The 25,206-nt window shown below is 31.2% G+C and overlaps 3 protein-coding genes across 7 annotated transcripts; 1 reads left to right on the plus strand and 2 right to left on the minus strand.

Annotated features, from left to right (window-relative positions):
- The first annotated feature begins 2,874 nt into the window (after positions 1-2,874).
- Positions 2,875-12,581, plus strand: LOC116769996 (uncharacterized). Of its 3 annotated transcripts, XM_061527669.1 has the most exons (23): positions 2,969-3,004; positions 3,390-3,506; positions 3,593-3,726; positions 4,031-4,225; positions 4,333-4,431; positions 4,547-4,648; positions 5,191-5,375; positions 5,653-5,785; positions 5,900-5,982; positions 6,434-6,573; positions 6,809-6,958; positions 7,233-7,351; positions 7,422-7,472; positions 7,549-7,704; positions 7,951-8,082; positions 8,542-8,569; positions 8,654-8,757; positions 8,947-9,036; positions 9,176-9,319; positions 9,519-9,650; positions 10,092-10,196; positions 10,588-10,744; positions 11,245-12,581. In XM_061527669.1, the coding sequence occupies exons 2-23, from the start codon at positions 3,416-3,418 to the stop codon at positions 11,352-11,354; spliced, it is 2,640 nt and encodes an 879-aa protein (XP_061383653.1). In that variant the 5' UTR covers positions 2,969-3,004; positions 3,390-3,415; the 3' UTR covers positions 11,355-12,581. The 3 variants fall into 3 exon arrangements, with proteins under 3 accessions (XP_061383652.1, XP_061383653.1, XP_061383654.1); XM_061527668.1 differs by having other exon boundaries at positions 2,875-3,004; positions 8,542-8,757; XM_061527670.1 differs by lacking the exon at positions 6,809-6,958 and having other exon boundaries at positions 8,542-8,757.
- A 1,868-nt stretch (positions 12,582-14,449) lies between these two features.
- LOC116770143 (BET1 homolog) lies at positions 14,450-15,103 on the minus strand. The gene has a single exon (XM_032661495.2). The coding sequence runs from the start codon at positions 14,958-14,960 to the stop codon at positions 14,622-14,624; it is 339 nt and encodes a 112-aa protein (XP_032517386.2). The 5' UTR covers positions 14,961-15,103; the 3' UTR covers positions 14,450-14,621.
- Positions 15,104-16,554: 1,451 nt separating this feature from the next.
- LOC116770185 (zinc finger protein 3 homolog) lies at positions 16,555-25,108 on the minus strand. 3 transcript variants are annotated; one of them, XM_032661551.2, is made up of 17 exons: positions 24,983-25,108; positions 24,212-24,264; positions 24,067-24,138; positions 23,673-23,845; positions 23,258-23,345; positions 22,483-22,696; positions 22,129-22,211; positions 21,770-22,021; positions 21,340-21,499; positions 20,013-20,181; positions 19,534-19,668; positions 19,027-19,097; positions 18,782-18,919; positions 18,398-18,505; positions 18,191-18,306; positions 17,842-18,111; positions 16,555-17,668 (listed from the first exon to the last, which is right to left on the minus strand). In XM_032661551.2, exons 2-17 carry the CDS (start codon positions 24,251-24,253, stop codon positions 17,459-17,461), a joined length of 2,301 nt encoding a protein of 766 aa, XP_032517442.1. In that variant the 5' UTR covers positions 24,254-24,264; positions 24,983-25,108; the 3' UTR covers positions 16,555-17,458. The 3 variants fall into 3 exon arrangements, with proteins under 3 accessions (XP_032517442.1, XP_061383767.1, XP_032517441.1); XM_061527783.1 differs by having other exon boundaries at positions 24,212-24,413; XM_032661550.2 differs by lacking the exon at positions 24,983-25,108 and adding an exon at positions 24,781-24,797 and having other exon boundaries at positions 24,212-24,413.
- Between the last annotated feature and the right edge of the window lie 98 nt (positions 25,109-25,206).

Raw genomic sequence — 25,206 nt, forward strand, 5'->3', positions numbered from 1 at the left:
ACGAATTTTGTTCAATAAACACCGACTGGGAATAAATTGGATAAACTTAAATTTTGTAAAATTTTCAAAATTTACTATTTGTATAAAAATTAATTTAAATATATTTTAAAAGTTTATTGTTAATAAGAAAACACATTGAACTTATTGATAAGTGCCATATTTGAAAACAGTTCACGAGATTTCAAGTTAAAACTTTTATGCTATCGCCGTAAACAAATTCATCCATCTCACTTATGTCGAATTACAAACAAGCACGGAATAGGGTTGAATTAAAGATAAAAAAAGATAAAGAAATGGAAGCAGCTCGCCATTTAGTATTCCTGTGTTCTCCCATTCGTACAAAAGATTCGCGATTTCACTTTATATTGTATCAGAGATTTAAATAAATTTTGTAATTACTGTTTGACACCCGGCGAGTCTATAAATAAGAATTTTATTATTCAGATAGCAGAATGAATTTATTAGGCATTTCGTACTTTACTTTGCAATTTGAAAATAAAATTTATATTTATGTAATTAATAAACAAACATGAAAAACGTGATTCTAATATCCTTAACCTCATATCATACTTTTTAGACTGAGTTACATCCTTACGATTGTTAAAAAAGTTTCATTTGCACCTTGATTACATAAAGCCATGTACCCAATACTTTTAACCCTTATTCATATTAAGGTAAAAACTTTGGAACTAGCAATATACTTAGAATTATCAAATTTTATGAAACTGATAATTGTGTAGTTTATTTTACGCCAACTTAAGATATAAGCTAACGGCAAAACCTAAATAAGTTTATATATTAAAATATAATTCAAGGTGTTATTAAACTCAAGAGAAGCCTGCCATACCTGTATTTTTGATAGGGTATTAACAATACATACTAAGTATTGTGTAGCCTTGAGCTCCCGGGCTTTCATTAGACGTGTGTTGCAACATAACAATAAAATAAATAATTTCATGTTCTACTAACATCATGCGAGTAGTAACGCTGCCGAATAATGTTGCGTCCAAGGTTTTTTCAATACATAGTTTACTTGTATAATTTATACAAGAGTATTAAGTGTTTGTCATTAAATTCTTAGCAATAATAATATAAAAATAAGAGATTAACACTACGTGATATAAATCAATTATGTACTTTAATGTAGTATTTAACCTATGAGTTTGTTATATGCGTCACTAAATGTTTTATAGTATGATACGATTACCTTTGTATAACATGAAGTTTGTTTCTCGTACATTCAAAATTAATATATCAAGACATAAATATTGCATTCTGAAAAAAATAATAATTGCAAAAACTTAAGCAAATCAGTATGCTCTAAGATTAATTGGCAGTGAACTTCTATGGAAGGAACAGTATTTTTTGGTGACTCGATCTGCAAGGATACGACTTTAAAGAGTTAATATTCCGTCATTTATAATGGCGTTGATGTAATAATACGAAATACAATACTTCAACCGTCATTCTATATTAGTCACCTGACAAAAATAATTTTCGCGCTATAATTCTTCTGTCTTTCATTAAAATAACTGCTTTTAACGGAACCACGTTTCTTGAACCGCCTTTTTTTAAAGAAACATTGACAATGTACATAGATAGTGAAATTCAACCTAAATAATTTTTAGGAAATTTTAGATCATATTTATTGTATCAATTTTAAAGTATCCTAATTTAGCATCGAGTAATTAGTGAAATAGACGTTGACTTTTTGCTTATTAAATACTTATTTATTTATCGATAATTTACAGCTATATATTTTATATACTAGCTTTGCTAGTCTAGATATTTCTAATACATCATACTTACTTCGTTGGTTGTTTTTAAAAGTTAAAAATAATTTAAATATGTTTAAAGTTGTAATTCAAGAAGTTATGAGGTTAACTCAACTCGACAAGAAAAAAAGATACAACTACAAAGTATATAAAATAGAGGATAGTTAAAAACTAATCCATGACCATCTTTAAGTAAAATATATATATTTCTATAAATAAAATTTGCTGCCATAAATAATAAGTTCTGTGATTTATAGGTCCTAATATTTATATACACCAAATATTTTTTAATTGTATATCTTATTTATTTGCTGCGTTCTATGAGAGTATTTTAATAATTTCTCATGATAATTATTAATGATATGTCGTGCAATTGTGCAACCAAGTTTCATTTAACAATACGTTCATTGATGCCTTTGCGAATGGTATGTTAATGATATGCCCTATCTTTTATAATAAGTACGTAAAATTATTATGATTAAATATTAAAACGAAGATCAGATCAAATCAGATCAAATTATAATTAATAACATTTAATTAACTACTTTCGTTGTTTCAATTCAAATTTAAAAATTATTATTTCTTTATTATGAATCACCTATTAATAAAACTTGAGACATTAATTAAATTTCTAACGTTTGAAAAATCTTGCCTTTACCTATTTAAGATATAACTGTTTTACAATTGTTATCAGATATAATTGATGAATTACGGCCATGTCACATTCCAATCATATTTCATTTTAGGATATTCAATACAGTCAGTATTTTTTTAAAACACTATCCAGAGTTATGTTTTATTTTATTAACTGAATATACTAATGTATCACTAATATCATGGAACATTTATCCCAGTAAAATATTAAAATAGAATTAATGTAAATGGAATACCATATTTTTAATTATCGGCAAAACGTGTCGGCGTATTTATATTTTACGGCGAATTGTGACGCAAACATTGTGACAGTAAGTTTGTTACGCTATGCCAAATTGATGAAAAGTGCCTTATTGGCGGAAACATTAAAATACGCTATTCTTATTGGCTTAGCTTAAATAAATTGTAATAGGGAACGGAGAATGTCGGCAATCTCTAGGGGGCAGTGCCATCTTGTCGGCTAGCGTTTTTTTTCATCATAAAGTATTTGATGCTTGCTTAAGTTGTTCCGTTTTGCGTGCCATCTCCAGGGTTAATTTTATATAGTATAAAAAATAAATTTTGACATTGTTTTGGTAAGTGTTAAAGTGGAATTGGAATAATATAAAAATATTGTTTTTAAATAGAAAATGGGTGTTATTTCATCAGTGCAATTTAATTAGAAAGATGAAAGTCAATAAGCGTCGTTTTTGTTATGTGCACGGCTAATGGCAAGCTTCGGTCTACATAATTTTATTTAAAATGTTTTCTGTTTATCTCATTGTATATTTATCGGCAGATTAAAATTAATTGTAACTTGTAATAAAAGGACTTTTAGTAATTATTTATTTGTAACATTTTATTGGATGAACCTGTAAAGTGTTTTTAATCAAATAAAAGTGAAGTGTTGGCGGGAACTTGTCGGTCTAAATAAGGTTATAAACAATTTACGTTCATAAAATATCATAATTATAATTTTAGATAGTTACTGACTTAAGTTTTTAAAAATGACTACCGTGGAAGAAGGAGAATCGCCTACGGAAGATATACCAGTGGGAAATCCAGAAGAATTAACGAAAAATCCTACGGCTCTTAAAGGTAACTATGATATAATATTTTACTAAAAAGAGGCTTTGTTTTTATATATTTTGTCTACAAGTAAAGTTACTAAATTATTTCTACAGAGGCACATGAAGAAATGGCCACATTGGATGTTCTTGTGTGTGGACAATGTCATTCAGCATTCCATTTTGTTGAAGAATTTAAAGAACATAAGGATGCTAATAATTGTACTGGTAAATCGCCAGTTAGGGATAGTGTAAGTGTTAATTATATAAATTTGACTATTTACTCAAAAGTGGCAAGAGCTTATTTGAAAATGGATTATTGCATGTTTTTATGAAATCAAATTCAATCTTCAGGCTTATTAAGACATTTATAATGGGAAAGATTTGTTTATGTGTTGCTAGAAACTTAATTATATGAAAACAAACAAAGGCATATGTACAGTATTTTGATTTCTCTATTCTATAATGTAGATCTACTAAATGATTCATAGAATCTATGTCCATCCAACCTCTAGTTAAAATCTAGTATAAATCAACTGAAATAAATCCTTTCAGAATGAAAGTAAAGCTCAAGTATGGGCATTCCTTTTGTGGAAGTGTTCATCAGTCCGTGATGGGTCAACATCGAATGCCGACAACAGTTGGAAGCTTTACCAGCAGTGGTGTAGAATGCCGGAGGCTCAGAGAACTGCTTGGATAACAGCTGGATCTAATGTTCAGGCTTTATCTAAGTTTGCACATGCTAAAGTTGTAAGTGTGATTATTACAAAGACAAAAAAGTCTAGCATAGTTAGTAAACAATATGCATTATATAAATAGTATTTAATAGATAAATGGAATCAAAAATATGATTTCAGATGGAACTTAAAACAGAAGACCAGTTGGTTCCTGTCCAACAATCAGCTCCTGAATTAGTTAAGAAACCTCGAGGAAGGCCAAGAAAAGTTACCAAGCTGGTATGTACAAACACAGTTTTTAAATTTGTGTATGAAAAAAAAACGTAATGTTTACTTGAATTTATTTACAAATGTTATTATAAAAATATAAACAGTTTTTAACAATTGATTTCAGGATGAGGAGACCCAACCATCCGGGGAGGAGAGTGATGATTTTAAGGGAAGTCCAGGGCCAAAGGCCCTTCTCAATAAACTAGCTCAGGCTAACAAATCTAGGGTATGAGAATTGAATATTTAATATTTTAATAAGTTTTTACTCTTGCTTTTAACTTTGCCTATCATAACTGCCTAAGCAGTCAATTTATATAATAAAATTGTCTGTGGGATACCAATCTTTTCCTTTTTAGGGGTCTATATAAGTATTTAGATTTTATTGTATTGTTGTAGATTCGACTTATAAAATACAATTTGTTTCCTGTAAAACATAAATTAGCTCTGTAAAATTTTTTCAAATAAACTTTTTTGCTTGGGGGAAACACTTAGACATATGTTTTAAGCATTCTCACAAATATAAGAATAATTTCACAACCGTCCAAAAATTGGTGTCATTGTGATAAAATTAGCCTCGAAGCATTTTGATGCTAATATATTGATTTTATATGATAATGATTAAAGAGAGAAAAGTTGTTATGAATATCAATCATGGCAAAATACACCATTTTATTAATAATAATTTATTTTAATTAAATAACTCTAAAAAATTGTAGATACTTAATTAAAAAGATATTAAATAAGTATTTTTTTGTTTTCTTTATCTAGGATATGTCGAACGAGTCTGTCCGTGGGGCACAAGAGCGTGTTCCACCCGAGGAACGTATAGCGCGACGATCAGAACGAGAAGGTACCGCTGAAGGGGAGTACGTCGTGGAGAAAATACTTGCCAAGAGATTTAACCCTAGACGGAAGCATTATGAGTATCTGCTCAAGTGGGAGGGGTATCCACAGTTAGTTGAGATTATATTTTGAATTTTTCATTTTGAAGATAAATAAATTTTAGAATTATATGTCAAAGAAAGTTGGAGAAACTTATTATAATTCTTCAAATTGTATTTGTTGTTCCAGTACAATGTACATAACTAGGGTCATTGCCAAATACTTGATTAATTTTATAAAGAACAAAAAAAATTACTAGTTTTAAATTACTTGAAGTTGACACCAAGTTTTATTATTTGTTTTAAGTATATTTTTAAAGTGGACCTAAAACTTTGTGTACTATTTTAGTGAACAGAATACATGGGAACCAGTGGAAAATATGGAAACTTGTAAACATCTCTTAGAGGCGTTCGAAAAACAATTAGCGAGGCAGAAAGAACTTAAAGCATTAAGGGCACAACAACAACAACACCCGGTCCAGGTTAATATTTTGATCCATAGTAATATCTTTTATAAAGCGCTGATTAATTATATAGTCTCGCTACGTAACGCCTCGTACAGTAACCGCGAATAATATTTTTTTTACTGTATTTAGGTGAAGCAAATAAACACTCCCATGCCGCAAGTGGTTAAACAAATGGTGAAAAAGTCTGATAGCCCCATATTAACTCCCACTGGGTAAGTACCGCACTTTTCTATTTACAATGTATTATTAGTGCAAGTTTGTTTTTTTTAAATAGAATGATAAATTTATAATATTTTGATAAAACATATCTATAACAAATCACAACTTTTTAAAATTATTGTCCGATAGTAATTTATTTAATTAAATAGTTTTATAGCGAGAAAAAAAAAATCAGAAACTAATCTATGAAAATTATAGTGAAGATACAGATAAAAAAAAATCCTTAAATATATAAGTCTCAAACATTTTCTATGTAATAAGAGTTCGATTTTTCGCAGTTTCACTAAATGTTTTTGTCTACCGTTTATATTTTTCGTACAACATAAACAATATGCTGGCGTATTAGAACGATTCGTCAATTTTGCGCAAAATAAACAAATATATAGATCTGAGTTTAATTTTAGTAATAAACTAAGTCACTAATATTATATATAAATACTTCAGTCGCCTGCAACGTACCAGCAAAGCCCGTGCTCTTGACCAAGTGAAGGCTTGGTGCGGTGCGGATGACGAGCCAGCCTCAAAGAAGATCAAACGTGAACTGTCCAGCGACGATGACTACTCCGATACAGATTCCATGAAAGGTATGTCCACTTCCTTAATAATAATAACCAAAATTTTACCACAATTCTTATTTCTTAATCATGTTTTATTTTGCTGTCGACACTGTCCCAATTGTGTTTAGATATATTTTTCAAATATTACAGTGCAATTGATTACACAAAAACATGACAAACTTATAATCATTGAATGACTTCCATAGCTTAATAGGGATATTTAGTTGTGTTATATTAAGTCATTACTTCTTGTTCTATATAGCTGAGAAGAAGATACTTAATGGGCAGTCTTCGCCAAAGTCAAACATAGACCCTGAGCTGGTGAAGTCTCTGGGTCTGGGCGGCAAAGGCATGCCCAACATTAAAGGCGTCATCAAAGTTGACCCTAAACACATGCCTAATCTCACTACTGGTAAATAAATAATATTTACCCACATTTATTTATCTTTCGGTACCTAAACTGTCTGGCTTTGCATTTTGTTATGTTGAATATTATAGTATTTCCTATTCACATTGTTATATATTAATCCAGATGATATAGGTACTTTAAAGATTAGGCTTTGTTTATTTTTTTTCTTTTATCCAATGAGTTTGTTTTGTTTTTTGTTTGCGTTTGCACCCAATATTGCTGGTTTCCATGGTTTCATAATACTTTTTAACGTAACTGTATTAATTTTCTTTTAAAGGTGTCTACATAATGTCGAAAAGTTCTGGTATAATGAAAATAGACTCTCCGGGGAAACTTGGACCCGGTTTGAATATTGATCAAGATGTCATTAGGAAACAGATAATGGCTGCCAAACAGGTTTGTAATGTTTTATGAGTCGATTTTAACACGTAGATGTTATTATTTAAGTATTATTAATTTTTGGCAGAAGAAAATGGAAGAATCCAAAAAGTCGCCGCTAAGTTCATCACAGTCACAGGTAATCTACGGTTTTTTTAGATATTCATTAAAACATAACTCTTTTATTAGCTTAATTATTATTTTTTGTTCAAAAGATTAAGAAAACATATAGTTCTGGAGGACAGCAAGTAACCGAAAAGACAATAATCACACCTTCTGGACAGAAGATTATACAAAGAACAATACAGAGACCGTATGGACAGTCTGATGGGAAATCCCCTGTTGCAATTCTTAATAAAAAATTAGCTCAAGTAAGTTTTCACGAAAGTTTTTAATTTTTTATATTTAAAATATCCTTGTTCGTTGCTGCTTACTAATATTATCTATTATTGCTTCTCGCTTCGACAATTCTGATTGTGTGAAAATAACATGACAGTCAACTAGTATTAAAGACTATTTCTTTATTATAGTAGTATAAAGACTGCTTTCTGACACAAAGCATGGGTTACATAAGATGTTTATATATTGAAAAATCTAATTATATTATGTTAAACCAGGGTGATAGTCTACTGCGCGGTTCTGGACGCGGAGGTATGACACGTGGTCGACCACGCGGCGGGCATAGTGTAGCGACGGCCGCTGGAAACATCGTGCGCATCCGGGAGAAACCTGTCAACGTCAACTTTGAGGTATTGGACGTAATAACTTTTCCATAGTATAGATTTTTTTTTAATTTTGACATTTATTTTTCTCAAAACGATAAAGAATAGTCAGCCAATGTCACATAGTAAACTTTTTGTTATAAAATTTTGGATTCATAAAGGATATAGAATCTTTTTTTGAAGTTTATCTACAAAGATTTCAGTATTTAAAATATACTTAATATATATGCTGTATTTCATATATACTAGAAACATAGTGGTTGAGAATTTTTTTTTTAATATGACAAATATATCAAGATAATAATAGTAAGAAATCAACTATGAAATTTCTCTTTACATAGATTTATTCAGCAGATACCATATTTGACAAAAACAATAGTATACCATTAAATAATTAAAGTATTAATAAATTTTATTATCATAATATAATAAGCTTACGCATCCTTATAATGACTGTATTATAAAAATATGTAACTTTTGTCATAGTGGGAGGCGTCATCAGAGTCATCCGATGGTATTGAAGATCCGTTCCCTACTGACCTCGGTCCCATACCATCGCCCAGTCCTGAGCGTGAACTGACACTATGTCCGCTAACAGGAAGGAGGCTGGCGAGGGCGGAAGGGGAGCCCACCCCGCCGCCGACGCCGCCGCCGCAGCCCGCCACGCCACCGCCCGAACATCACGCTACTATGCTCATGAAGGTATACGTAATATACAATTAATGAACATCTAATCTACATTTTGTTATAAGAAAATGTCTTTTTAATCTTTTTTCCTGCAGCTTTTAATCACTCATAAGCGTCTAAGTCTTGCAGCTAGGATTTAAAGGAATATAAATTTGTATTGAAAATAAAATCAAAAGTTTAAACATTTTATTAATGTTTTATTAGGTAGAAATGTCGCCGGGTGGTACTACGGGAATGTTGGTCCAAGGAGATGGAGCTCAACCTTCATTGCCAGTTTTAACGGATGAGGATGGTGTAAGTCTCAATGTCTTGTCAAATTATTTCTAAGATATTCACTAGTATACGTTTAAAATCTTATTTATACATAAATAATTTAATAATATATTAGGTACAGCACACGATTGATCTTACATAAAATGATATTTGTTTCCAGACGGAAGTGAAAGTAGAAGCGAGTGCTGTGAAACAGTTGTTAGAAGAAGCGGTCGGTGTTGACGACGGAGAGGAGGTCGGGCTGGCGCTGCACGCGGGACACACTCCCATCATGATACGAGGGGAGGATGGGGTGTTATACCAGGTATATAAGACTTGATTGGAGGTGATTATGATGTCTTTATAATAAAAAGATTTCGTCGCATTTAAGGAAGATATCAAAACTATGTAAGGAAATTAAAAATATTATATAAGTTTGTTCTCATACTGTTCGTAAATGGCTTATATGAAATGTACTGCATTTTTGTAATATTTTTTTTACAAAATGAATATCATCGTGATAGGTGGCTGGAGAAAATGAAGCCGGTCAAACGTTACTAGTAGCGGCAGAAGGTGTCGAAGGAGCCGTTGAGGGAGTCGAGGGAGCTGATTGTGATGGAGAAGGAGTCATGTACGTCACGAGAGAAGACGGACAGGTAAATGAAATATTAGCCGACATAGAAAATAGAGGATTTGTATTTGACCAGGACCAGGACATGTTTGACTGTCTGTCTCTAATCTATTGGAAACAATCTGATCTTATTTAAATATCGTTTTTAAAACTTTATTAAGATTCTTTTTGTATTTCATTGGGTTTTAACATAAATGATTATTGAGTAATCTTGTTATTTTTCATCATGGAGTCCTAATCCAATATTAACCATGCATATTTATTTACTACAAAATATTCAATTTTAAACTAATTCAGGTTATAGTCCGTCCTTAAAATATCTGAATAGTGATTGGTTTAAAATTTTACTACAACTTTATTTATGAAAATCCATGTTAGTAAATATGTTTCAAATTTTACAAAGTAACCAAATAAGATAAAATACATATTTGTATTTATTTAGTATTTACAAAATTTATGTTTTTAGACGTTACTCGTAGCAACACAAGGTGTGGATGGTACAGTGCAAGGTGTTGAAGGTGCTGAAGGGGAAGCGGAAGGAGTCACATATGTTACTAGGGAAGATGGACAGGTAATGAAAAACAAAAAAGTCTGTTTGCTATACTCTACGAAAATATTCTATTAACTTTGGAAACTGTTATCGTAATATGCTTGATTAAGTTTTTAGTACAAAAGCAAGAAGAAAAAATTACAACGAATTATGTTTAAAATATGTTTTGATGTTACACAAGACTAACTTATTAATTTACCAACCTCGTTCCCAGATGTCTTTATAGTACTATAACCAAGGATATATCACTCCTATGTTGAAAGACATGCATAAAGTTATTTGTGTAGTTACTAAAAACTACATTACTATCAAGTTTAAATAGAAACGGATAATTTTATATTTGAGATAATTAAAAAGAAGAATTTATTCTTTGTCTATTTTCTATATTAAAATACTTAATAACAATTGGCAGGATGTGTTGACGATCGATCCGACGCAGTTAGCGCAGTTGATGCCGGGCGGCGAGGCGGGCGGGTTGCAGCAGGTCGCCGTGCAGGTTGAAGGCGAGCCTGGTGAAGACGCCACGCAGGTCATAGCACAGCTAGTACAGGCAGACCTGCCCTCACCAGGTATGATTACTGAGGTTGCTCACGACTTCTAGTACTTAAAGTACTACAAATATACTGCGTCCTGGAAATTACTTAGCTTTTATCCATGAAGTAATTTTTTTGTTTCCAGCTGTATAGCTAATTCCGTCGCCTAATATGTTTGCCCTTTAGTTTATTATAAGTAGTGTTCTTGTTGAAAAGAAACTCATATTTTTCGGATAACTACGCGTATTTTATTATTTTTAAAAACTACATACTCCCGACGTTTCGGTTACTTTGCAGCAACCGTGATCGCGGGCAGACGAGATATGAATGTCTGATCGTCCGTCTTGTAAAAATATTAGTTCATTTTAATGAATGCTCGCCAGTCTTAATGTTCTTGTTATAGTTTCTCTAGGCTCTAAAGAGTCAATTTTAGAGTTAAACTCAGTTTTTTCAAAACAAACCCCTTACCTATTAGTTCCATACACATATATACATTTTATATGTAACATATTTTAATTGTTAATTTTTTTTCGCAGGTGGCACTCGGCGCGTCGTTCTTTTATTACCGGACGGCAGTTTCACTATGACAGAACTAGATAAAGAACAATACGAGTCAATAACTGAAGGCGCCAAGGCCCAAGAGTGATTGTGCCAAAATATACTCCACAAATAATACTTAATAATAAATTAGGTGTAACTTTCAATAGACTTGATTGACTAGGATATTAGTGCTGAGTTAGTCTGATTTAGTGCTATTATAGAATTTTCCATTCGAATGGACTACAAATATTGTATTGCCAATTTTTGAGATCACTCTGCACACAATATAAATGTTATCAGAGCTGACGTGTATGTAGATTTAGTGAGAATACAATATTTTATTTATCTGATAAACCAATATGTTACTGAGATATAAAAGTAGTGAATATTTTCGTAATGTTATCTTAGAAATATATTGTAATAATGTGGACTGCCTTTTTATATTTAGCGTCTAAACATGTAACAATACATTGAGCATTGCAAAACCCGTGAAAATCTAAAATACATATTTGTTTAACAAGTATGAAGTTTTTGCAGGGACATATTTTTCACAAGTTCATATGAAACTAAGAGCATAAGACATACATATTTTTTGTTTTATTATTTATTATACAGTAATTATTTTCACTAACTGTAATAACAAGCAATTTTCAACACTAATATTATTTCTAATGTACTCCATCCAATTTTTTTAGCTCTTGAATGTTATTGTCTTTATTTCAGTATATGTAAATTTCATTTATCTTAAAAAAGCATAAGATTTAATATAGCAGAAACATTAAACTCTATGTTTATTTACTAACAAAAGAAAACATTCAAATGTAAATTTCTCTGTTGCTTAGCAGAATATAAATTCCATATCATTGTATTCTTATTATGATATATTATTTTGTAAAACCTCTTGTAGTTTAAAGATAGTTAATAATTTGTATGTTAAGTATGAGTGAGTACACTTATTTAATATAGTTTCCAATCTTTAATATAGTATACTATATTCTTCATTCATTACAACCTGCGATGGCACTTAAAGCAAAACAAAACAATGAGATATTGTTATCAGTACAATATTTGTAAATACAAATCTCGGGAATTTAACAAGTTGTATAATTTTATTTTTTATTTACGCACACGATGCTAAAACGCCAGAATTTTCAAGAATAATTGAACATTTTGAAATGTTCGTATAATGTAGTTGTTGATATAACTATGTCATCTTATTGTAAAACTTGTAAATAAATTCAGTTTATTCATCGACATGTCATCCTCATTAGAATTTTAATATGCCTAAGTTATATTTTACAATTGATTTATATTAAAATAATTTACTACGAAATTTTGACTCGTTAATTTTTTTTTCACTTTTGCCCCAACCAGCTTGAACTGTTTAAAAAAAAACATGCATTTCCTATCCATGGGTTTAAATATTACTACTTATAATACAAATAAAATTACGAACATGTTATTTAATATATTCAAATTACGAATGGAAGCTTAAACAATTCTAAATTGTGTGCTCCTAAGTCTTGTTAAAAGCGTACTCTTCGTTTATTAAACCCAAAACCAGAAACGTTAACAGAGTTTTATTGTGGTCTGTGCACTTGGAGACTTATCGTTTATCTAAGTATACAATTACGACATTTTTTGCATTCGTAAAGTCTACGATAAACGAATGGCGAATTAAAACAATAAACACTGGAACAATTATTATTTTTTACCTTACAAAATTAGAATCAACACCCAGGAGCTAATCAAAAAAGTATACGAATTCTTGACATTGACAGGCAAGAATTCCTTGACATTGACAGACAAATTGTGACGGTTTTGTAATAATCATAATTCTAATTTCTATGTGCAATCTTCAAATATTAACCATTAATTACATGACATTGGCGAAATCTATAAGGAAACGCCACTAACCAAAGAGAAGAAGAAGAATTTCTATGTTCGTATTTTAATTCGTCCAACAAATAAAAACTTTGATATTGGCAAAATATTTGATTCCAGTGCGAAGGAAGCCATAATATAAAAAAGAATTCTATATTCTATTTCAATTTAAATCATAGTATGCTAGTACAGTAAGAAGAAAAATAAAATATTTATTGAATAACGATAACATACATAATATTTTCCCTATGGATGCAGAAAAAAAGGTATTACAAATATATTTTTTTTATGAGGAGAGAATATTGTAAGTCTATTAATCCTAAAATGTGTGATAATATATCTTGTGAGTTTTATTTCGACGACGGAGTACAGAACAGAAAAACTCTATTTAGTAAAGCCATATCATGTGCTAAATATGGCAAAGTATTATATTTATTACCAGAAGAATTAAATGAGCTACCTGAATTATCACAAGATATCACTTCAGTTGATAAAAATTACATGAAAATGCTAATTTTCGTTTATGCAAACAATTTAGAATCACTTGTGGAAAGCATTGTAAGTTTACCCACCTGGAAAAACATACCATCAACAATAATAATAGATGATTTAAGTGAATACTGTGATCAGAATAACTTTCAAAATTTTTGTGGTATTTCGGCACTGCTTGTTGACACCGCATACAGTTGTGCTAAACTTACTAAATCCCCATGCAGGCTATATATTGCTGCTAAAAGTGACACATTAAGTGAAGAGAATTGTATTTTATTAAGAGAACTGTTTAAAAAATAATATCTTATTCCTAGTATTTATAAATTTTTTCCTCCGTTTCCCTCTTTAATATCTGGTGTATCTGTTGGCATTTTTTGTAGTTTAATTGAAAAATTATTTATTACTACATCGCCACATCAGACATTTATTTTGGAAAAATAAATAAATATGTATTATTATTATCATATTCATTGTTATACTGATTCCAAGATTTTTTCATTTAATAAATATGTAAGCCACTATGTAAAACCATATTAATAATTGTAATATAACAGCCAGATAAATAGTAAAATGTTCTATTCTTCCTCAGTTTTTGAACAATGTTTTTGTTATATAAATACAATAATAACATCACTCAAAAAGTTGGCTTTTAACTTCCTTATTTAAAAAAAATTATAAATGCCCAAAAGCCTAAAATATTTAAATTTATTGCAACATTAATATTAATGATGAAATTTACACGCAAAAAGTTACTATAAACAATTTTATTTAATAAACAAAATCTAATAAATAGTTTAACAAGGTTTTGCCAAAAGAAACTACGAGTACATTTTTATATATTACAATGTAATATGTGAGAAATAATAAACTATTCTTCCTTTTTTAACATACAGCAACCATTTACAATTACAATATATACATGATAATTTTTAAGTATACTTAAAACAATATTAAACATTTGTGAGACCAGAAATGTCTTATTATTATTTCTTCCTAATCACCTAAACTTCAACACAATATACAGAAGAAAGAATACAAAAATTGCAAAAATGAATAAATAAAATACGTAATAATTATGGTTTCCCTTGCCTAATCTAAGAACCCTGCTCATAGTTTTCCCCAGAAAGCCCGAGCTCCTATCAACATCGTCGTCCAGATTTCGTAATATTTGGTCTTGATAACGCACTTCGTTCCCGATTTCTATAGACATATGTTTCAGCGAGTTAATCTTTCCACTTAGTTCTTCAGCCATCCTTTCGTTTTCATGTTCGAGGACATCATCTGTTGGCGGTCTCGGTATGGACTGATAGGAATAACCATCTCTTGCTCGACGCATGTTGCTACTACGGCCCGCCGTTGTGGCTAGCTCTAATCTTTTATTCAGGGAATGTAATTGGCACAATCACGTAAAATGCAATATCACACAGTATTCTGAAATATTTAAACTATATTGACGGCAGCCATTAACAATTTTAAGAATTTCACTAAATATTGACTTCACTAAACTTGTTAATTAAATAACACCGCGAAGTATAAGAAGTAAGATTCAAATATTACGAATAACAAATATAAAAATTAGTTATAAATTATAATTTATAAATGACAATGACAACCAACATACATGTCATCACTTTCCAGTTTTCATATTGTTGACAGTTTATTACCATGTAAACGTACCAATTTTTGTAATAATTTTTGAAAATAAATGATGATTTTTGAAAGTAAATATAATTGTGAAAATTACAAAAAAGTAGACGTTTTGAATATATTTAATATGATTTATAATATATCATATAATGATATTTTTATGTACCCTGCTTACGAAAAAATGCTGTAAGAAACAGGTAACAATTTTCAGCTAAAAAATTTTATATCTGACGTGGTTCGGTATACATTTGGTTTTTCTTGTCTTTTTTCAAATATTTTTGTTTTCTCTTGCCTTTTTTCAAATATTAAAAAATATATTTTTTTCTATAACTTTTAATCCGTTTTACTAACTATAATATGGATATGGATATATTATCGTTGCTGGGAAAAGTAACGTAACAAAATCATAACATGGCACTACTTACCTATTAAATTTCAACAAATTGTAACTGTCCATTACAGACTAAAATACCCAAAAGAAGTTCACACAAATTGTTTTTTACGGTGTTATGTAATTAGGTTTTAGACTTGGGTCGGAGCATTCGTGCAAATAATATTCCATGTGAGATGAAACCTATTTTTTTTTTGGACATAGGTACCGTTTTCATAAGGCTCCGCTCGCTTCACTCAATTAAAAAACTATTACTATTCCATTACATTAATTTCCTAACTTAGGTTTTTCAGAAAACGTATAAACCAATACCTAAATACACTTTTATGGCAAAATACTATTTTATTTAATTAAATATCGTCTTACACGCCTCAAAGCTGTAGAAAATTTTTCTAAAATAGAAATTTGTCCAAGCCGTGAATTTTACTTTTTTATCTATTCCTCTCTAATGTTTGTTTCTAATAATATTCTTTATAAGTGTGTTCAGATCATACCATACTGGGCCAAATATTGTATGTATGTCTTATCATTTTGGATTACGAGTTACTAATACTAAGGTTTACAAGTAGATGCCTAAACCTTTTTACTATTTAAAGAAAAATTTTGTACTATAGATAAAAGCCAGTGTTATATTTATTTAAAAATGTTGCAAAATTTTTATATTATAGCAAGAACAGGAAAATAAGTAATGATTATATTTCTTAATTATAATACTGTTGAATGTTTCACTCTGATAATTAAATATTGACATTGGAGTGTAAAAAATATACACGTTTCTATTAAATAACCTAGCCATATGTATTCTCATGATGTTAAGACCTTTTGCTCCTTTAGAAAGCTTTAGAAGGATAGATCAAAACATGCTTTGAGTGAGTAAAAAAATTACAAAATCTCAAATTAATATTACTTTAATAACATCATTTTTAGTTAACATTTCATTGACATTTTGTTAATCTTATCATGAACAGCACATAGATAAGTAAAATTATACAACTGACGTTTGTATATGCATATTTTCAGCTTTAATGTTTTTTTTTCTGTATAATTTAGTAAGTAAATGTTACTATGCATCTTACAGTTAGAAGCATTTATTGCACCATTTGGTTGCATTTATAAAATTCATATAATTCAATAATATACACAATTCAAAATATCATATTAAAAATGACACTTCAATTTATTTAATGGCTTTTATTAATATTATAATACATCTATTTACAATTATATATATGACAATTGACACCTGGCTTAAATATTTAACATCCTAATTACAGTCTGACATTAAGCAATCTATACATGATAACATAGCACAAGGAAATGTAGCAACATACTATAATATACAAGAATTTTGAATATGGATTCCAATACATAACAATTTATTTGATATTTACACACAAATGACAATCAATATTACTTATTAATATAAAATTAAATTGCAATTTTAACGTCCCACCATGGTGGTTGCTATTTATTTATCGTTTCTCTTTTTACTCTGTTACTAAATTTACCTAACTCTTTGGTTGCCAGAACCAGCTAACAAATACTAAATAGCTCTAACTAGGAATCCAAAGTAAGGAATGATACCGAAGACTGTTCGCGGAAATTAAATACACGATAATGTCCTACCAGTTATCCCGAAGCAGATCCAAACTAAACTACGAACATTACAAGTACCATCCGGGATCCATATATCACTAGAGGTATCAGTCTTTTAATGTGCTTCGTAATATTTATTTGGCTCGCGATTTTATCGACTCAGCGGCTTTTCGACTCCTTAGAGTTTGACTTCTCGTACGTCAAATGTGTATGGGCACGTGGAGTAGTAAGGCATCGCGGCGTGGGAACTCTTCGGAGCACATTTCACACTTGAAGGGACCGTCGCTTGTGTTCATGTGTGAGGAGAGCGGAGACGCGGGGGGCGAGGTCGCCGGAGTAGGGGACGGGGAGTGAGCGCCGATCGCACGCAAGTCGTCCGCGGGATGACGAGGAGGTCTTCTACTACGAATCTAGAATATTAACCATTTGTTTTATTTCAGAAATTCAATAACATTTTAAACAGTTAATACATCAGCACTTCCATAATAAAAGGATATCATATTATATTAAAATATTATAAAATATAAATTCAAATGGCTTTCTAAGGTAAAATTTGAAATGGTTATCAAATAGTCGTACGAACTTGTTTGGTCCGTGGTCGCGGCTCCTCTGTGTGAATCATCCTAGGGCGGGGCGGAGGCGGCGCCCGTCGTCTTCTGCGTCGTGGTGCAACCGGCAGAGGCACTCGTGGAGCCCGAGCCGTGGGGGCCCTACCACGTGACGGCGTCGGTGAGTTCGAAGGCGAGCCCTCAGGGGACGGCGACCGTGACGGTGGCGTGTCTCGCCAATTCCGACTCGGAGGTGAATCCTCTACCTTTAATTTCCGCCGCCGTTTGTATTTACGCGGCCCATTCTGAAATAAATTCGCATTAATCAATTCTACCATAACAAACTAAGTGGACATAGTTATAATATTCTTTTTATGAACTTACCTGGGGCTGCCTTTTCATTGCCGTGTTTTCGTCACAATGTTGGATAAGGTGTTGAACAAGTTCGGCGCTCGAATGTAGAGGTTTGCCACACACCACACAACAATATTGGTAGCCACCTACCGAAGGAACAAGGAGTATGTATGATAAATTTAAGATATTTATTAAATATATTTTCGGAAATCAAATACATTATACAGGGTTACAAACCATGAGCTCGTCTGTCAGGCGCGGAGTGATGTGATCTCACATGCTCACGAAGTACGACACGTTGATTGAACGCTCGTGGACAAACCGCGCAAGCATAGGGCTTTTCACCTGGAACAAATTATTGAAAAATTATTCTGAGAAGAATAAACAGCATTACACAAACAAAAATACAAAAATTGGAATATAAGAAAATCTTCCTGCATCCTTTCTTCGACGATTCAATAAGAGACGTACCATATTGGATGAAAAATAATTTAATAAAATAGAACACTTCCTAGTAAGGTCAAAACTTTCACGTCAGTGGAAAAATTACCTACCTTTTGAGATACTTTTGTTCTATATATATATAAACTTTATTAAGCATACGAATTATTTCACACTGACCAGTATGTATTCGTTCATGTTTTCGTAAAGTCCCGCCGTCTGCGAAAGCTTTCCAACAGAAGCGACACGCGTATGGTCTTTCTCCGGTGTGTATACGAACGTGGATTTGCTGGGAACTACGTGATCCAAACACCTTGCCTGTAAACATATGTATTTGTTATCTAAGAAATAAATAAATAATTATATATATATAACTATATAAATACTTAATAAGACAATTTTGGTAACTAAAAATTATTTCTTACCACACTCTCTGCATGGAAACTGTCTTGAATTACTTGAGGCGTTATTCCTTCCTCGCGCCATCCTTTTAACTCTGTAAAAATATAAATACAACTATAGGTCATACATACGTACCTCCACAAGGCGGGGATGTTCAAGTCAAATATATTGTTAGTATCTGAATAAAATAGGATTAAGATTGTATATTTAATTGATGAAAATTTTTCGTTTAAGATGAAAATAATATGGAAACATTCTTGTTTGTATACTGGTGGCTATAATTGAATCCTGTGATTGTGGAATCACCATGAACTTAGAACGATAGACGTTTAGTAAGAATTTGAATCATAATATACCTAGTTGGCAAGGTGTCTGATTTTGATGCTTCACAACATATAATAATATGTAGAAGAAGTATAGGAGGACTATACATGTGTGTGTATATGTGTGTGTGAGTGTGTGTGATGTGTGTGATGTGTGTGTGTGTGCGCGCGCGCGCGCGTGTGTGTGTGTGTGTGTTTTGGTTGTACCTGTTGTTCCTCGGCCTCTCGGCGTGTCTCTCAGCATGTGCCAGTAGTTGCAGCGCGTCCGTACAACTCTCTCCACACACCTCACACGTGTGCTCCTGCTCCCACGTGCTACTCGTACTGTCATGACGTTTATAGCTGTTGGAAGCAGATACATTGATGAGTTATACATTTTTAAACGATTACTATTTCGTTTTAATTAAGTCCATTATTTTATGTAAGTTTTTTTATTGCCTGAAATAGTTACTTTGATTATCAAATTTTGTAACATCTGTGTCACTTGTTAGTTATTTAGCTTTTACACTGTATTTTAAAAATTTTGTTTAAGTTAATTATCATGATGTCCTTCAAGATATTACGATGATAACTGAACTTTTATAAAAAGAAATAGTATATAAGAAAAATAAAATCAAATTATGACGGTGTGAATATTTTTTAATATTTTTAAAACATAATACTAGATTAGTAATATAAGGTGTAACCTGTGAGCGGCGGCCACGTGTCTTCGTAATAAGTCAGCTCTTTGGAAGGCTACGCCACAGTCGCCACAGAACAGTTCCGGTCCACGAACATCCGCCCTGTCTCTCGTCACCTCGCGCTCACGGTCGCTGTCACTCTGCAGCGGTGACAGGCGGAAATCCATATCATCACCTGTAAATACAATATAATTTCTATTATATTACAAGTCTTAAAGTACTTAGACGAAAATTTGCTTGTGAGACTCTCGTCTCGTTTACCCGTGGTCGAAGCTACTTACTGCACAGTAAAAGTAGAATGTTGTAACAAAAAAATAAAAGGAGCTGTATTGACTAAGGGGTGAGTTGGCGGCGGGCGAGGTGTGGAGAGATGTGGTGAGGAAAGGAGAGGAGAGGGGAGGAGAAATTATTTAAAGAGCCTTTTTGATGTAATTGTTCATTATTTTATGAAATTGGAAATAAACAAGTGATTTACCAAGAAATCGTACTGTTTTAATTATTTTTCTTTGAAAAGTCAGTTGTGTTTTGTTATCAAAGTAATAATATAAAGTACTCATAGAGACAATAATAATAAAAAGTGCGTGAGGTCCCTCCGCGCGGAAGAAGTGAAACTTCGTAATTGTAAACAATTCTTATCCACTAAATTTGAAATATTTTCTAATAAAACACTGTCCTATTAATTTGTGTGTGTATGAAATCGAACAAAGAAAATAATGAATGAACAACAAGTAGGTATGTATTTCAGCTAATTACGCGACACTCACACTGTTTACTTCGCTGCATAGCAAGAATACCATGCACATGTGCGTGGAATCTACCGAATCACTCTCTTTCTCTCTCCTACTTTCTACATTTGTGAATCTTTCTTTCTCTCTCCCTCAGCGTAAAGCGTTTAACGCAATTTATTGGAAGTCGCATAAGAAGTTTCACTTCAATAATAATAATAATATATGACAAGTAAATGTATACTGAGAATTTAATATTTTATAATCTGCCCGATATACTACCTCTTCAGAGACATTCGCAGTACTGAATAAATAATTTCATACGTTGATTATTATATATGTTTTGAATAAACACTTTCTTCTCATAGACCGAATGGTATAAAGTTGATATGTTTTGCTACTTACATAATATAACATGAATTCCCTAAATAGATTTAAAGTGAATATAAATTAATAAAAAATATATATATTTAAAATATGCTATACACAAGAATTAAAACTGATATGTTTAACGTCATGATTAGATGCAGCGTTAATGATTTAATTAACAAAAAAGTACATGAATACTAATAATGTCGTTGTCAAAGAAAACTATAGCCATTTTATACCGGAATTGGAGTCATCGTATAGTTGGTTGACCGCCGGCGCCGCCCGGGTGACGTGCGGCAGGTGGGGATGTCTGGAGGCCGCGTGTGAGCGGAGCGCCTCCCGCGACCAACACAGCTCGCCACACTCGCCGCACTCCACGGGAGAGTCGCCGCCGTGAACCTGGGTTAGTTACGGGATGATAACTTTCATATTCACATTAAATTTTCATATGAAAATATTTAACGATTGAAGTTGAGCTAGCGCCGACTTAATATTGTTTGTAACTGGTTTAAACTGTCTTTAAATGTTTAAACGTCGAACTGAATTAATGTAATAATAAAATTTCAGGCTAAGTTTATTACTATTTTTTTCTTCTTCCTATATGTATCTACAGTGCAAAAAAAATCGAATTAGTTTTAAGAGGTTGGTATGCTATTTTTTTATAGTTACCCTTGAATGCGATTGCAGTGCCTTCTCCCGCGCAAAACCGACACCGCAATGTCTGCAGACGAACGGCCTAGAGGGGTCGGCAGGTGGTGGGGTAGGAGGAGCGGGAGAGGGGGGAGGGGAGGGCTCCGACTGCGGGGAGGGAGTCTGAGGGGAGAGCGGTGCGGGCGGTGGGGCGGCCGGCGCCTGAGGAGAACGAGCCCGGCGCGACCATTGCTGTGTACGAGCTGACGTCATGTTCTCCCATACGCCGTTCTAAATTAAAAATATTATATTGTTATTAACATTTAAAAATATTATTCTCTATAATTGTTTGAGCTTTAAATATAAGAGTTTAAATTATATTTCTTCAATATCCTTACCTCTTCAACTGGTTCGGGTTTTTTTTTTCGTCGCCCCCTCTTCTTCTTTATTTTGATAACTTGATTGCTACTTAATACATCATCTGCAAAATTTTACAAAAATATCAATTTTTCATCAGATAACCATGAAACTATATTTTATTTATTACACATTTAATAATCTATGAACTAAGAACAAAATTAAATATCAGTTATTTTATCATAAACTTCGAAGTTGTGAATAGCTAATTATTAAAATGATAACTTTTGCTTTTAATATAAATTTATTACCAAAGAGAGTAAAAAAATCATTTCTATCTATCACAAAATTTTATTATTTATCTGTGCAATGATTTTAGTTAATTATAAACTAACCAAAGTTCATATGGTCCGTGTTATCAGGTACAAAGGCGTGTACTTTGAGATGGTTCATCAAGTCACACTTCCTGACGTACCGCACCCCACACAGGTTGCATGAATGAGGTCGGTCATTCTGATGGGCGACCATGTGGTTCATGAGAGCTGCCTTCTTGCGGAAACGACGAGAGCAGAAGTCGCAAGGCCATGGTCGCATAGCTGTGTATTCATCCTGTAATTATATAACAAGTTATTAATAAAAATATCTATTATGATAATGATAAATTCTATTACTTTGATATTGATCGGAATAGAAGATAATATTAATGTTTGATATGGGATTAGCATATACAGATATATACATGTATATATGACATGCTTTTCATCATTACTCAACTATTTTTAATCCCCTGTTAGACAAAAAAAAATAGTCTTTTACCCACAAAGTTATGTTCAAACCTATATTATAAAGAGTACACACAATCAGATTGAAAGCCTACTCAGAAAATATTTGTAATTAAAACTGTAAATTAAATTAATATTAACATTGAATTATTTTTGATACATTTTTATATGTACTTCAAGATTAAGAAAAATAATGCTTAAAACCAAATAAAATATCAGGATATTGTTAAGGGAAATAAAATCACAATTATTAATTTAAGAGAAGTAAATTTACATAAAAAAACAATTCATCAAATGTATTGGCTTAAGTATCTTTCTTATGACTGTTATTAACTAGTCTTAACATATTTATTAAAATGAGTTTTATTTTAATATTATTAAGTCTCACTTGGTCGGTTGGTAATGGGACATCTATGTCATTTTCAATTTTCACATTCTGCACTGGATTTGCTAAGTGTTCTAAAGGGACTTCAACTCTGAAAATAAATCATTTTTTAATTTTAATACAGGCATAATTTGTTTTAATAGCGATGGACCTAACAACCATCGCCAACAACCTCAACTCTTAGTACATAATAAAATAACTAACTACATTACGTATAAATAAATATTCATGTTATTGAATGGTGACTATACTTAAGAATTCCCTTCATAAATTTAATTAAATATTCACAAATTAATGGTAAAATATACATTAACAATATGTAAATACAACTAAGTATTTATTAATAAAATTCTTGTACCTTTTAAATATTTGTTGTTTGAATTATAATGATTTTATACGTCTACAGCTATTCTATTACCTTTCCTGTCCTCCCGTTATGACCCAGTCATCGGTGATGACTTCTTCAGTAACACACTCAACACTCGGATCGACAGCGAGTTCAGCGCTATCCGTATAACTAACAACATCCTGTGACAAGTACATCAAATTCTCAGCAGCCATTTGATCAGTGTCTGCAATAATTTCTTCCGTCTAGTATGGAAGAAAAAAATATTATTTATTACATCTGATATTCAAGAATAGATAATAGATTTTTTTTTTAAATTAATTTTAAGTTACATGTAATAAATCATTCAATTCCGCTTTAAACTATATCATGCCATTATTGACCATTGTAAGGAAGATTATAACCATTTCACATTAGTATAATTAACTTTATATGATAAGTATTGTAGTTAAATAAAAATAATCACCAAGTTTTCATAAGATTCATTTTGAACATTGTCTAGTCCACAAATCACTTCTTCCGTTGTTACAATATTTTGCTGAAATACACAACACTCATCAGTAACAGAACAAAATACTAAGACTTTTTTTTCAATAATAAGTAAAACAAACCTTGTTATCTTCCCACTCCAAACTGAATTCTTCCTCTTCCATTATGTTCTCTTCTTTTATATCCATAAGTGAATAAAATATTTATTACTTATATTGTATAATTTAATCACAATGTGTAACAAATAATTAATTATAAAGGATCTCTTATTTTCATAATTGATTGATTTCCTAAAAACTTTTTCAGATTTTAACTGAAAAATACCTGTATGAAAATTAAAAATAAAAAGTTGTGGAAATTAAATACAGTAAAATATAAAACTCAAATACAAAATAAAAATGTAAAAAAATATATATATTATCAAATATTACTAAAAAGATGCGTATTTTCTGTCAACAATTTATCTATCATCTATAATCAAAACATCAACATAACCTTATATCCTTATTATGTACCTTTAAAGTTTTATATACATAGCGGTTTCTCCAAACAAGCAACTAAATAACAATTCATAAAAAGCAACGACGTAAAGTCTAAATATATACAAAAAGAGTAACAAATATGGTGTCAAGACACTAAAAAGAGTAGGTTATTTAATTGTCAAAAGAAAGGTTAAGTTGTATAAACATACTTAAGGTTCAATACGAAGAATGGGAAATTTTAATCATATTTACTATTAAAAAAAAATAACGCTTTCAAGAAGGAAATAATAATTAGCAGCACTTCGTATATCTATAGATCTACATGACGCAATCAAAGGCTTATCAATACTTCAACATGGATGAAAACACAAAATATAACCAAAGTGAAATTTTAATTTGTTTTTTACTTACATATATGGTGTTTGTTTAATCAATTATTTTTAACACTGAATATTTTTCATATTATAGGAAGAATATTTTATATAACTTAACGAATATGTTAAACATTTTCACCCTTCCATTTCGAAATATTTTTTTGCTACAGATTAAAAATTTAAGTTTGGGGCTTCCTAGCACAGTGTACAAATATACACGTGAAATAGGTAAACATTTTGAAAACTTTATATATTACCATC

The sequence above is a fragment of the Danaus plexippus genome, assembly GCF_018135715.1.
Source record: "Danaus plexippus chromosome 13 unlocalized genomic scaffold, MEX_DaPlex mxdp_15, whole genome shotgun sequence".
Classification (NCBI taxonomy): Eukaryota; Metazoa; Arthropoda; class Insecta; order Lepidoptera; family Nymphalidae; genus Danaus; species Danaus plexippus.

What these genes read in the sequence shown, in the direction of transcription:
- LOC116770185 (XM_061527783.1), bottom strand. Translation starts at nt 24,277, where the DNA reads ATGGATATAAAAGAAGAGAACATAATGGAAGAGGAAGAATTCAGTTTG. An exon ending in GAGAGGCCGAGGAACAACAG is followed by an intron (nt 19,098 to 19,533) that starts GTACAACCAAAA and finishes ATATTTTTACAG; the next exon opens with AGTTAAAAGGATGGCGCGAG. An exon ending in CAATGAAAAGGCAGCCCCAG is followed by an intron (nt 18,112 to 18,190) that starts GTAAGTTCATAA and finishes AATTTATTTCAG; the next exon opens with AATGGGCCGCGTAAATACAA.
- LOC116770143 (XM_032661495.2), bottom strand. Translation starts at nt 14,960, where the DNA reads ATGCGTCGAGCAAGAGATGGTTATTCCTATCAGTCCATACCGAGACCG.
- LOC116769996 (XM_061527668.1), top strand. Translation starts at nt 3,416, where the DNA reads ATGACTACCGTGGAAGAAGGAGAATCGCCTACGGAAGATATACCAGTG. An exon ending in CCCATATTAACTCCCACTGG is followed by an intron (nt 5,983 to 6,433) that starts GTAAGTACCGCA and finishes TAAATACTTCAG; the next exon opens with TCGCCTGCAACGTACCAGCA. An exon ending in AGATAATGGCTGCCAAACAG is followed by an intron (nt 7,352 to 7,421) that starts GTTTGTAATGTT and finishes AATTTTTGGCAG; the next exon opens with AAGAAAATGGAAGAATCCAA.